General features: G+C 41.0%; 1 protein-coding gene across 3 annotated transcripts in view; it reads right to left on the bottom strand.

Moving 5' to 3' along the window:
• Armh3 (armadillo like helical domain containing 3) overlaps positions 1-14,290 on the bottom strand; it is a 208,568-nt gene that overhangs the window by 18,416 nt on the left and 175,862 nt on the right. For all 3 annotated transcript variants that reach the window (XM_069994911.1, XM_069994912.1, XM_069994917.1), the window contains one exon: positions 11,300-11,378. In XM_069994911.1, the coding sequence (XP_069851012.1) occupies positions 11,300-11,378 (79 nt within the window). The remainder of the gene's footprint in view (positions 1-11,299; positions 11,379-14,290) is intronic.

Raw genomic sequence — 14,290 nt, 5'->3', positions numbered from 1 at the left:
AACAAACAAAAGCCAAGTACACCTTTAAACTGCTGAGCCAGATGCGCGCTGGTGGCTTATACCTATAATCCCTAGCCACTCAGAAGGATGAGATCTGAGCATTGTGGTTCAAAGTCAGCTCAGGCAGGATTGTTCCTGAGACTTTTCCCCCCCTCTTTCTTTCTTCTTTTCTTTCTTTCTTTCTTTCTTTCTTTCTTTCTTTCTTTCTTTCTTTCTTTCTTTCTTTCTTTCTTTCTTTCTTTCTTTTCTTCCTTCTTTCCTTCCTTCCTTCCTTCTCTCTCTCTCTCTCTCTTGGTTAGTCGTGGGTCCTGAACTCTGGGCCTGGGCACTGTCCCTCAGCTCTTCAGCTCAAGGCTAGCACTTTACCACTTGAGCCACAGTGCCACTTCTAGTTTTTTCTGCTTATGTGGTGCTGAGGAATCAAACTCAGGGCCTCATGCATTCGAGGCAAGCTCCCATTGGATATTTTTTGTCCTCAACTGAAAAGATCCTTCCCAATCCAGAACTTTCCCCATCTTCCAGGAATAAGCTCTGTTTTTATTTTTATTGTGTCCCTCTCCATCTTCCTATCTGTGGTTATCTCTTCCTTCAAAATATCTGACAAGACTCAGGTTGGTAGACCTGATGCCCAGCCTAATGAAAAATAGAAAAAGGTTGGGCTTTGGAGTCAGACAGACCTAGGTTCACATTATAGCTTTATCCTTTATAACTTGTGACCCTGAACAAATTAATCTCATCAGTGTCCTTCTCTATAAAATGCTAATTATACCTATCATGGATGGGTGATATAATAAATAACCATGTAAAAGGGTTGGGCTCAATAATTATTAGTTGTTTCTTTCTTCTTATCTATTTGTTTTAAATCCCCAACTTTCCTCTGAAGTGCTTATGGTAGGGAAGCACTGGTTCAAGTAAAAATGGTCACCCTAGCAGCACTGACCCACTTCTCAAGAAGCCTATATATAAGAAGTGGCGCTGTGGTTCAAGTGGTAGAGAGCTAGCCTTGAGCACAAATGGCTCAGGCCCTGAGTTCAAGCCCCACAACTGGCAAATAATAATAGTAATAATAATAATAATAATAGAATAAAAATCAAGATGCCTGGGGCTGGGAAGGTGGCTCAGTGGTAGAGCGCTTGCCTTGCATGCCTGAGGCCCTGGGTTCAATTTCCCAGCACCACATAAGCAAAAAGAAAAAAGCCGGAAGTGGAGCTATGGCTCAAGTGGTAGAGTGCTAGCCTTGAGCTGAAGAGCTGAGGGACAGCGCCCAGGCCCAGAGTTCAGGCCCCACGACCGGACCCAAAAAAAAAAAAATCAAGATGCCTATATAACGCAAAGTTGATTATGGAAGGTAGGCAGCTTGTAGGAAAGCCCTTCTGCCTCTGAATTTGTGTCTTTCCTGCTTTAAGACATTTAGTGAAGAAATAATGTATACCACCGTCCCACCCTCCCCTCCCTTTTTAAAAAATGCCAAACAGGTCAACTGAAATGCCAGCATCTACACCAAGGCAACAAGGAAGGCAAGGTCAAAAGGCCAACACTTGTGTCACATGCTCGCACTCAAATAGTTCTCACAGTAAACATCACACATAGCTACAGAGAGACAGCACAAGACTGCGGGCTGTGATAGAAAAACACAATGCCAAGTACAGGCAACTGAGTTATGGCTGTTGTGTGAGTCAAATCTCAGAGCTCCAGCATATATCTTACCATGGTATGTTTTGCATGATGCTTAGGGCTCTATCATAAGATTAAAAAACATTGGGGCTTGTCAGGGTAGGCTGTTCAGAAGCCTTAATTACCTAAGTTTACCTAAGTTCTAAAGGTACTGTGGGGAGAATTTTATACAGGTATCTCCCACAGGGAAAGTAAATTACATTCACTTTCTGATCAGAAACCCTGCCACATGGCATCACAGCCCTTCTACTAGTCTTCCTCAACAACCACTGACGTTCTGGAGCTGGCTCACACAGGCTTGGCCTGGGACCGCTGACTGTTAAATGTCAAGAATTTGAGAGGCAGCTGGCTTCAGTAGTAGCTATAGTGGGAGCATTCACACTGAACACAACAAATTGGTTCCCCTCCTACTACTCACATTCCCTAATGGCTGGTTACACATTTTCTAACACACCAAGAGTGAACAATCAGTCTCAGGCTTGGTTTTCTGGATAAACCTTTAAGCTCTTAAGACTTTCTCCCAAGATATGTGTGTGTGTGTGTGTGTGTGTGTGTGTGTGTGTGTGTGTGTGTGTGTGTGTGTGTGTGTGTGTGTGTGTGTGTGTGTGTGTGTGTGTGTGTGTGTGTGTGTGTGTGTGTGTGTGTGTGTGTGTGTGTGTGTGTGTGTGTGTGTGTGTGTGTGTGTGTGTGTGTGTGTGTGTGTGCGTGCATTCTTCCTCAAGTAATGGATGCTATCCAGGTCTCTGTACCTCACAAAATGGAGGCTCAGTTCTTTTTTTTTTTTTAATATATTTTTATTGTGAAAATACTGTACAGAGGGGTTACAATTACGTGGGTAAGATAATGAGCACATTTCTTATCCAGCATTGTAGAGGCTCAGTTCTTACTAGTATAGTAAGAACTGAGTATACTAGTATAGGTATACTAGTATACCTATGCATCATTTCTAACATTTAAAAGTCCTTTATAATGGTTTGTAGGATTAGGAGACAACAAAAAAAAGGTTTAGAAAAATTACTTATAGATAGAAATAACTATCTATTTAATTATATATATGTAATCAGTCATGGGGCTTGAACTCTGGGCCTGGCCACTGTCCCTCACCTCTTTAGCTCAAGGTGAGTGCTCTACCACTTGAGCCACAGCGCCACTTCTGGTTTTCTGGGGTTTATTGGAGATAAGAGTCTCACAGACTTTCCTTCCCAGGCTGGCTTTTTTTTTTTGGGGGGGGGGGTTCTGGTTGTGGGCCTGAACTCTAGGCCTGGGTGCTGTCCCTCAGCTCTTCAGCTCAAGGCTAGTGCTCTACCACTTGAGCCACAGCGCCACTTCCAGCTTTTTTTTTTCTGCTTATGTGGAACCCAGGGCCTCATGCATGGAAGGCAAGCACTCTACCACTGAGCCACCGTCCCAGCCCCCAGGCTGGCTTTGAACCATGATCCTCAGATCTCAGCCTCCTTAGTAGGTAGGATTATAGACATGAGCTACCTGCACTTGGTTGGCTCATAGTATTTTTTTTTTTTTTTTTTGGTTGGTCGTGGGCCTGAACTCTGGGTCTGGGCACTGTCCCTCAGCTCTTCAGCTCAAGGCTAGTGCTCTACTATTTGAGCCACAGTGCCACTTCTAGCTTTTTCTACTTATGTGGTACTAAGGAATCGAACCCAGGGCCTCGTGCATGCAAGGGAACTACTATTCTCATGATCTCAGCTCCCATGTAACTTGAATCACACACACACACACACACACACACATACACACACACACACACGAAGGTGTAAGAGTCAGTGCATTACTGATTATGGAGGGTATTATTAAATGACTGACTTGCATTTCTGTCATTCAGTGTCTCAGTGTCTAGGTGTTCTGTGATAGAGGAATACAACTTGCAAGAACTCTGGAATTCTCCAGCTTTTTTTTTTTTTTTTGCCATCCTGAGGCTTGAATTTACAGCCTAAGTGCCATCCCTGAGCTTTTTTTGCTCAAGATTACTGGTCTACCACTTGAGCCACAGCTCCACTTTAGGCTTTTTGATGGTTAACTAGAGACAAGAATCTCACAAGACTTTGCTGCCGTGGCTAGCTTTGAACCACGTGATCCTCAGATCTCAGCTTCTAGAGTAGCTAGAATTAGAGGCAAGAGCCACAGATGGCCAGCTATACAATGTCATAGCGTTTGTAAAACCAGACAAATAATGAAAGCCTATTAGGAGTTCAAGATATGCAATGAGAACTTTCATGGGTCGATGGTTTTGGATTAAGGAAAGCATGAAGTATTATTCAAAATTAATCTTAAAAATGTTGAAGAGGAATCAAAGACTTGTTGAAAATCTTAGAAAAGATGGGTCTTCTTCAAGAAAAGAAAAGGACATATGCATAATATTACACACAATTTTAGTTTAAACTAACTTGCTAAATTTGGATCTTAGGTTAAGAAGCATCTGTCAGTAAATATTACTCCAAGAAAGTTTATGGCAGACTTTGTGATTGCAGTCCAATCTCTAATATGATGTCACCAATAATAACCTTTTGAAAAGTAGAACAGAAGAGAGTAAGTACTTAGTGGTTGGCAATAGGACAGCAGAGGGAAGAAAACCTTTCCAGAAAGCTCTTTGTTTCCGGCATACTTCTGTGAAGGGAGCATTGCTTCATCAAGACAGGATATTCTCTAAGCTTCTGAGCTCAAGATTTATCCTAGGATCAACAGTTTCTTTTCTTTTCTTTTCTTTTTTCTTTTTTTTTTTGCCAGTTGTGGGCCTGAACTCTGGGCCTGGGTACTGTCCCTCAGCTCTTCAGCTCAAGGCTAGTACTATACCACTTGAGCTACTGTGCCACTTCCGGCTTTTTCTGCTTATGTGGTGCTGAGAAATCAAACCCAGGGCCTCATGCATGCAAGGCAAGCACTCTACCACTGAGCCACCTTCCCAGCCCATCAACAGTTTCTTGTAAATATCTTCCATCTTCAATTATTTGTATAACTCAACTATTAGAAACACAGATTGTTAAGTCAACTATCCTCTTGTGGAAATGAAAATTAGGGTACAAGTCACTGATAGAGGGGCTAAAGACTAGAGTTTCAGGTTTATGATAGCTACTCTGTAGTCAGCTTCAAAATGGAAAGAAAATGAATATAACTGGACCAAGAGAGAAAACAGCTCTGAAGTGGAAGGACTCAAAGTTCCTTAAGTCAAAACCATTTTGGGATGGGAGAAGGAGAGGGAAAGTGGGAGAAAAACGAGGGAAGGGTAACAATGTTCGACAAGAAATGTACTCATGCCAGGCACTGGTGGCTTACACCTATAATCCTAGCTACTCAGGAGGCTGAGATCTGAGGATCTCGGTTCAAAGACAGCCTGGGCGGAAAGTCCATGAAACTCTTATCTCCAATAAACCACCAGAAAATCGGAAGTGGTGCTGTAGCTCAAGTGGCAGAGCACTAACCTTGAGATGAAGAGCTTAGGGACAGCGCCCAAGCCCAGAGTTCAAGCCCCACGACCTCATTACCTTAAATATGTAACTATAACCCCTCCATACATCACCATGACAATAAAATTAAAAAATTTAGATTGCTATGTACTCTAAATCTTTTTTTTTGGGGGGGGGGTCCGGTTGTGGGGCCTGAACTCTGGGCCTGGGTACTGTCCCTCAGCTCTTCAGCTCAAGGCTAGCGCTCTACCACCTGAGCCACAGTGCCACTTCCGGTTTTTTTCTTTTTGCTTATGTGGTGCTGGGGAATCGAACCCAGGGCCTCATGCATTGCAAGGCAAGCGCTCTACCACTGAGCCACCTTCCCAGCCCCGTACTCTAAATCTCTTACTCTGAATCTTTAGCTTCAGTTCTTTCATGAATCCTTATCCCTGATGATCAAGTTTGCTTGGCATATCAGGTAGAAATGGATGCTTACCAACAAGCCATCTAGAAAAAAGAAGGAGCTAATCTTCTTTCTCTAAATCTCCTTTTCACCTGGCAGAAGCCTTAAAGGATAATTTTTTTACACACACACATATACACAGAGCTTTAAAAATTATCTTTAGGATCTGGGCACTAGTGGCTCACGCCTGTAATCATAGCTACTCAGGAGGCTGAGATCCGAGGATCATAGTTTGAGGCCAGCCCAGGTAGAATAAAGTCCATGAGACTCTCATCTCCAATAAACTACTTGGAAAAAGCTGGAAGTGGCACTGTGGCTCAAGTGTAGAGCACTGGCCTTGAGCAAAAGAAGCTTAGGGACATCTCCCAGGCCCTGAGTTCAAGTCTAAGGACAGGCAAAAAAATTACTTTTAAGTAATTATTCCAAGGGCTCCATTTGTCTTCTCTCCCTCCCCTTGACTCCTTCACCCCTAACAACATATGTGTTGGCTTCCTGGTATTCAGAAAGTTAGTAAACTGTAAATTAGTTGTTCAAAGTATTTATAACCTCCCCCATGTACATCATACTTTAGGCAATGTTTGTTGTATATATGCATATGACCCTGTACTGTTTATGTTTTCACGTATATTTATAATTTAGATCTAACCTGCACATATGAGAGAAAACATGTGCCATTTGTCTCTCTGAGCCTAACTTCACTTAATATAATTTTTTCTAGGTCCATTTATTTCCTTGCAAAGAATATATTTGAAGGAATAATATTCTCCTTCCTGATGGGTAAGTAAAATAAGAAAAATTCCACTGTATGTATATGTGTGTGTAGACTCACACTTACCACATTTTCTTGATCCATTTGTCTATTGTAGGGCATTTGGGCTACTTCTGTAACTTGGCTATGGTGAATAGTGCACATGGGTGTGCAGGTATCTTTACTGTATCCTAACTTGTAATCTTTTGGATAAATGTCCAAGAGCAGAATTGAGATCATAGGGTAGTTCTATGCTTGGTTTGTTGAGGAATCTCCAAACTCCTGAAGGACAATTTTGAAGACGTACTAGAAACAAGCCAAATCTAGTAGTTTCATAGTTCTTAGAAAAGCAAGTTACAGTTTCTCTCTAATCTTTATTCATAAAGATATGTCAAATGCAAAAAAGGGGCCAAAATAGTCTTTCCTACTTTTGTATATAAAAATTGACTCACACCTGTAATCCTAGCTACCCAAGAGACTGAGATTTAAGGATCTTCTATGATAAATGAAATAAGCAGTCACAAAAGTATGTAAGTTCACAAAGATACCTAGATTAGTTAAATTCAGAGTCAGAGAACAGAACGGTTGTTACCAGGGGTTGAGGGCAGGCAGAATGGGTGGTATTATTTAATGACGATAGGGTATTAGCATTGAAACAATCAGAAAGCTCTAGAGAGACAGGCAATGATGATTGCACAGCAATATGAACATACAGAATGTTTACTTAAAAATGGGACATAGGCATGGCTTAGTGATAGAGTGTGTGTCTAGCAAGCATGAGGCCCGGAGTTAAAACCCCAGTACCACAAAAAGACAAAAATTGTAAATATTTTTATCACATGCAGAAAAAGAGGTCAAAACAAAGAAGTTCCTGCATAGTCACTATAAAAATTCATTCATTTTACTAGAAAGTGTATGACTACTCAGTCATGCTGAGGATATGAACTAATTAACAAGCTCTGCCCTCCATGAAGCCAATGAAAATTAACAGAAAATTATCAGCTATTTTCTACATGTCTGAAAAAAAAAGCCCAGGCTTTGTTTAATCAGTAGTAATGCATCACCCTGAAATGTCCATAACAGAGATTGTACCTGGAGGTTGTCAGTATACAAGAATTCAAAATTTTCTTACCAGAAAGAAATGACAAGTTAGGCAGGCAAATCTAGCAAAGAGCCCTGTCTTGTCTGCTAACTTACTGGGATAATTCTAGTTAATGCCCATCTGTGGGCTTAGATTTTATTTTAGAAGTATATTCAAATCTACCGAGGATTAAATTCTTGATTTTTTTCCCCCTACTTAGTTCAAACAATTATAGGGCCATACTGCATCCTAAAACCAGCTCTTTGAGAAGCTGTGAATAAGTGACATTAGCATTAATGTTCCTAAGTGAAGGGAGAGAAGTACTCTAACACATGTTGGAGATAAACAAGGCAGTCAAATACTTCTAGTCTGACAGGGTTGAGAATAAAACCAAATGCACTATAAAGCTGTCATTTAGCACTCTTCAGTGGCAGCTAGGAAAGAGAACTATTTTAAGGGTGGTTTTGAAAAGGGTATCAAAGCCAGGTGCCAGGCACCAGTGGCTCAAGCCTGTAAATCTTTTAAGGAGGCTGAGATCTGAGTATCACAGTTTGAAGCCAGCCTGGGCAAGAAAGTCTGTGAAACTCTTATCTCTGATTAACCACCAAAAGACCAGAAGCAGCACCGTGGCTCAAAGTGGTAGAGTTTGACGCACAGCCCCCAGAAAGAAAGAAAGAAAGAAAGAGTGAGAGAGAAAGAAAGAGAAAGGAAGGAAGGAAGGAAGGAAGAAAGAAAGAAAGAAAGAAAGAAAGAAAGAAAGAAAGAAAGAAAGAAAGAAAGAAAGAAAGAAAGAAAGAAAGATTGGTGGGGGGAGGACTGGGTGGGGGGACGAGGGGGGGAGGCTGGGAAGGGATGGGAAGGGGAAACAAAGGAAGAGGCTACAATGCTTGATAAGAAATGTACTCATTATCTTGCCCATGTAATTGTAACCCCTCTGTACAGTATTTTTATAATAAAATAAATAAAAAACAGGATAATAAAAAGAAAGAAAGAAAGAAAGAAGGGAGGGAGGGAGGGAGGAAGGAAGGAAGAAAGAAAGAAAGAGAAAGAGAAAGAGAAAGAAAAGGGTATCAGGACATAGTACCCTTCCAAGGCTTCCAAGGCAAAAAGAATGCTAAGAGAGACAGTGAGTATACAAAAACTCCATAACAGCAAGTATACACCACTGATCCCCACTACTCAGCATCATAGGCATGCAATTATTCATTGTCTAAGTAAATCTTTGAGAATTCCCATTTCTTCCCTATTCTTGGATACTCTCCCTATCCCTAGGAACTGCTTCATTTCTGGCTTATAGACTTCTTTTGAGGTGTTTTTTTTGTTTTTGTTTTTGTTTTTGCTTTTGCCAATCCTGGAGCTTAAGCTCAAGGCCTGGGCACTGTCTCTGATTTGCTCAAGGCTAGCACTCTACCACCTGAGCCACAGTACCACTTCTGGATTTTTCTGTTTATGTGGTACTGAGCAATCAAACCCAGGGCATCATGCATGTTAGGTAAGCACTCTACCACTAAGCCACATTCCCCGCCCCATATGTATTTTTGTTTTCTCTGGTCCTGGATTTGAACTCAGTTCCTGGGTGCTATTCCTGAGCTATTTTGCTTAAGTTTAGCATTCTACCACTTGAGCCACAGCTCTGAGATGTATTTTTATTACTTCATTTACTTTGAGAAAAGTTGAAGGAGGGTTAGGACACATGCTTGCTAATCATCCTTTTCCAGATTGCCTCATGCACCACAATGGGATTTTATTATTGGTCTGTGGCTGCTACTGCTGGAAAAAGATTTCAGCCTGACCTTCACAAGCTGCTGGGGGATGAATGCTGCACGTGGCTGACAGCAAAAATGTGTCTTACTGGTTTTTTTTTTTTAAGCTTCCACACTAACCACATCTCACTGTGGCAGGAAAGAAAATTACTCCTCTCACTGTACAGAACTCAATATGTTACAATCCTCTACATAAAAATGATAGTAAAATTGACATGAATTGGTCCAACAGGAAAAGGTAGCAGCACCAAGAAACACCTTTTAGAGAGTTCCAGCATCAAAGAATAGAACTCTGAACTGCTCAATAGGCATAGAGGAAAAAGAATTTTTAAAAATCAGAGATATAGCCTGGCGCCTGTGGCTCATACCTGTAATCCTACCTACACAGGAGGCGGAGATCTGAGGATCATGGTTCAAAGCCAGCCCAGGCAGGAAAGTCTGTGAGACTCTTATCTCTAATTAACTACCAGAAAACCAGAAGTGGCACTGTGCTCAAGTGATAGAGTGCTTGCCTTGAGCTGAAGAGCTGAAGGATAGTGCCCAGGCCCAGAGTTCAAGCCCCATGACCGATAAAAAAACAAAAATCAACCCCAGAGTTTAAGGGCTGGGAGTGTGGCTTAGTGGTAGACTGCTTGCCTAGCATGCATGAAGCCTTGGGTTTGATTCCTTAGTACCACAATAAAAGAAGAAGCTGGAAGTGGCACTATGGCTCAAGTGGTAGAGTGCTAGCCTTATGCGAAAGAAGCTCAGGGACAGTGCCCAGGCCCTGAGTTCAAGCCCCTGAACTGGCAATAGAAAAAAAAACAAAAAACATTTTTAAATGTGAGGAGGCATCCACACAGCTGGCCTCACCAAAGAGAACAAACACCTCAAAGAGAACAATTGACAGACTAATAGAGTTCCATCCATCTGGTTAAGGAAAGGGCCACTGCAGGGAATCCTGAGAAGCCTGTCTGTTAAGAAAAGGCTTGCCTTGGGTTGGGAAGGTGGCTCAGTGGTAGAGTGCTTGCCTTGCATGCCTGAGGCCCTGGGTTCGATTCCTCAGCACCACATAAGCAAAAAGAAAAAATCCGGAAGCAGTGCTGTGGCTCAAGTGGTAGAGCACTAGCCTTGAGCTGAAGAGCTGAGGGACAGCGCCCAGGCCCAGAGTTCAGGCCCCACGACTGGACCCCCCCTCAAAAAAAAAAAAAAAAAAGAGAAAAGGCTTGCCTGGTGTCTCATTAGGTAAGACAAATAGCTTTCAAGGACTGTTGGAACGCACTGGTATATACCATAGCTGCCGGATCAGTTTAGAGCTCAGAAAAGGGTTACAATGATACATCGGCAAGAAAGGACTAGTGGATTATATGTGTTTTTCTTTTTTGCTTGCAATCTATATCTTGGCCCCTCCAACTTGAGAGCAAGATGGGAAAGAAAGAAGAGAAAGTCTATGTATGTTTTATTTTGTGCTTTTAACAACACGAGAATGAATAGCCTCAAAATTAAGCATCAAGTTCAACCCCATGTCATGCTAAAGCCCCATCTGGACTTTTATATAATGCAGAGTTGAGTACAACAAGCACTTTGAGAGAAAGAGAAATCAGGCCGGACACACACACACACAGACACACACACACACACACGCACAAACACACGCACACACACACACACACACACACACACACACACACACACATCTGAATCTCTTAACTCAGTCTATGCCATAGAAAATAGAAAAACCTGCTTGAAAATAATTGCTCAAGGCAAAGGGAACTCAATTACTAAGGAAAAATCTGTCCCAATGAGGGCTCATGTTTTACCAAGATGAACAGTTTTAAATTAAACTGAATTCAGAGTTTTCCTAATTGGCATTTTCATCCATTTTTAAGTTCTCATTAAAAAAATCAAAATGACTCTAAAATTAAAAGAGTAATGCTTTACATGAAACAATAATTCTCTAAATTTTCATCTGCATATCTTCTATATAATTAAACAAATCCTTATGGTAGTACAAATTCAATCGGTACTACTCTATTTAAAGTACTATCAAACAGTTCTACACTAATTCCCCTTGACAGCTTGGCTCTTATGGTCTCTGTTAAAAGCTCAGCCACAGAACTCCCTGCTACCATAGAGAAAGCAAGTGCTTGATCCCAGATACTGGTCACTCTGGGCAAAGTAATGGCTTACCTGCTCCTCTGACAGTTGAGATATATGATTCACAGCAGCATAGGACTCAATTTTGGGATTAAAGTGGTTGATGATGGCTCTGAAAGAAAGAATAACCATTAACACAACATCAAATAGAAGATAAACCAATCAAAAAATAAGGATATAATATCTTTTTGGTTTAACATACTAGATCAAATGATTTTAAAAAGATAACTGTCCTTTCACTATACCACGAGGGAGGTTATAAATGGGAATGGGAATGGTTTAACTATTTATTACAAAGAAGATGGAGCACCTCTGCTATGCAAATGAGCTAAGGAGAAAAAACTCATAACAAAACAATAAAAAATCATGCCAAGAATTCTTTAGACAACAAACAGGACTCCAGGTTGCTGTCCACTAGGGGGCTCTGGTGTTCTAATCTGAAAGAAAGTGGACTTAATCAAGGCTGGTGCAAAATGTTGGGTAAATACAGTCTCCAAAGTCTAGAGGCAATCATCATGTAAGCCAAAGTCTGAGAATTATTTTCAAATATTTCCTATCACTTGCTCATACCCAAGGTCACCACATCCTACAAAATCTACCTCTCAAAAAATCACTGAAATTTGAGCTGGATGTATGCCTCAAGTGCTAAGTAAGCTTAGTACCTAACTAGCAAGCTCTAAAATCCTTGAATTCAAACCTTAGTAATACCTAGCAAGCAAACAAACAAGAAAATCCTAACTAAATGGAAATTTGATTTAAGTAAATCTACCCCCAAACCAATATATTGGTATAGGTTCTTATCATTTCTTGCCTGGTATAGCAGAAAGAACATGGGCTTTAGATCAAAGTTTGACATGTGTCTGTATTGATATAAATGGGGGAAAATAAAAATCTGACCCATAAATAATCTTACATAGTATATGTAGTTAGCTCCCACTCACATTAAGGGCTAGATAATGTTATGTGGATGTCATTTAACCCATGGTATCTTTTTTTTGGGGGGTCCAGTCATGGGGCCTGAACTCTGGGCCTGGGCGCTGTCCCTCAACTCTTCAGCTCAAGGCTAGTGCTCTACCACTTGAGCCACAGCGACACTACCGGCTTTTTGCTTTTTGCTTATGTGGTGCTGAGGAATCGAACCCAAGGCCTCAGGAATGCAAGGCAAGTGTTCTACCACTGAGCCACCTTCCCAGCCCAACCCGTGGTATCTTAACACGAGAAGGGCATATTATCTCTGTGGTATCCTTCTAAACATCTATAACCTTATTTTTTTGTTAAGATGTTTATGATGCAGTTTAAATAACAATCTTATTATACATTATTCCATAATATAATCCAAGATTACCTGAACATGAAGAACCAGGAAATTTTCTGCTCATGTGCAGAATGACAACAGATATCAGATGAAACAGATGTTGAAATGATCAAATTCATTGAATTGTCCATTTAAAATGGGTGGGTTTCATATACAGTGAGACCAAAAGAAGATAGTCTTAGGGGAAAATCACCAAGTTGTAATTCCAAGCATTTCTTCATATGTATAAAATAATATACATACTGAAATGAGCCAAAGATAAGGAAACAAAAGGGCCTTTTCTTAATCTGTCTTCATTTTCTGATGACTCTGTATTCTTTATCTCATATATAGTGTACATACGTGCACATATGAAGGAAGGTGGAGGGAGGGCACAGAATCAGTGGAAAATGGGTGAAAAAGTGCAGCAGCAGAACGCAATGGCTGTACTGAACACTGACGAAAGTGAACCATGTGCAACTCGTGGGTAGAGATGAGAGGGAGGGAATGAGAGAGAATGAGGGAACAGATGATACCATGCAAAAGGAAAGAAACGTATGTATTACCTGACATATGTAAAGGTAATCTTGCTATATATCACCTCTAAAACCACAATAAAGTAATTAAAAAAAAAAAGTAAAGCCGGGCACCGGTGGCTCAATCCTGTAATCCTAGCTACTCAGGAGGCTGAGATATGAAAAATTGTGGTTCAAAGCCAGCGTGGGCAGAAAAGTCCATGAAACTCTAATCTCCAATTAACCACCAGAAAACCGGAAGTGGCACTGTGGCTCAAGTGGTAGAGTGCTTGCCTTGAGTTGACAAGCTTAGGGACAGCACCTAGGCCCAGAGTTCAAGCCTCACAACTGACATAAATAAATAAATGAAAATTAAAAAAATAGGGGCTGGGAAGGTGACTCAGTGGTAGAGTGCTTGCCTTGCATGCATAAGGCCCTGGGTTCAATTCCTTAGCACCACATAAGCAGAAAAAGCCAGAAGTGGCGCTGTGGCTCTAATGGTAGAGTGCTAGCCTTAAGGTGAAAAGCTGAGGGACAATGCCCAGGCCCAGAGTTCAGGCCCCACGACCGACCAAAAAATAAATAAATAAATAAAATAAAATTGGTAGGTTTGTTATATGTAAATTATGCTTCTATGTACCCAAAAGAGCAAAACAAAAATAAAAGTCTTAAAAGAAGGACAAATTTGTTAAAATATTGTATTATTTTGTCTACAGTGTAAGGTAAATTGACTTTTTTCTCACCTTTTACTTACTTTTAAACTTTTATTTATTTATTTTTTGCAAGACCTGGGGCTTGAATTCAGGGCTTGGGCACTACTCCTGAGCTTTTTTTGCTCAAGGCCAGCACTCTACCACTTGAGCCACAGCACCATTTCCGGCTTTTTCTGTTATGTGGTGCTGAGGAATTAAACCCAGGGCTTCATACATGCTAGGCAAGCACTCTACTGCTAAGCCACATTCCTAGCCTGAACTTTTATTTTTGAATTAGCATGCATTAATGCTATGAGGGGTTTCATTGTGATAATTCCCTACATGAATGAATACAGTCTATTTGAACAGATTCACATATACATACTGTTATATTCCCATTCCTCTTCTTCTATTCTCTATGACCTTAATTTAAACATCAGACAACAGTAAGAATGGTGGTACATGCTATAAACCCAGCTTTTGGGAGGCACAGGCAGGAGGATCTCCTGTTCAAGGCCAGCAT

This window comes from Dipodomys merriami, unplaced genomic scaffold, assembly GCF_024711535.1.
Source record: "Dipodomys merriami isolate MVZ:Mamm:240054 unplaced genomic scaffold, mDipMer1.0.p SCAF_102, whole genome shotgun sequence".
NCBI lineage: Eukaryota > Metazoa > Chordata > Mammalia > Rodentia > Heteromyidae > Dipodomys > Dipodomys merriami.
Note: the sequence above shows the minus strand (reverse complement) of the source record. Positions and strands in the feature narration are given on the sequence as shown.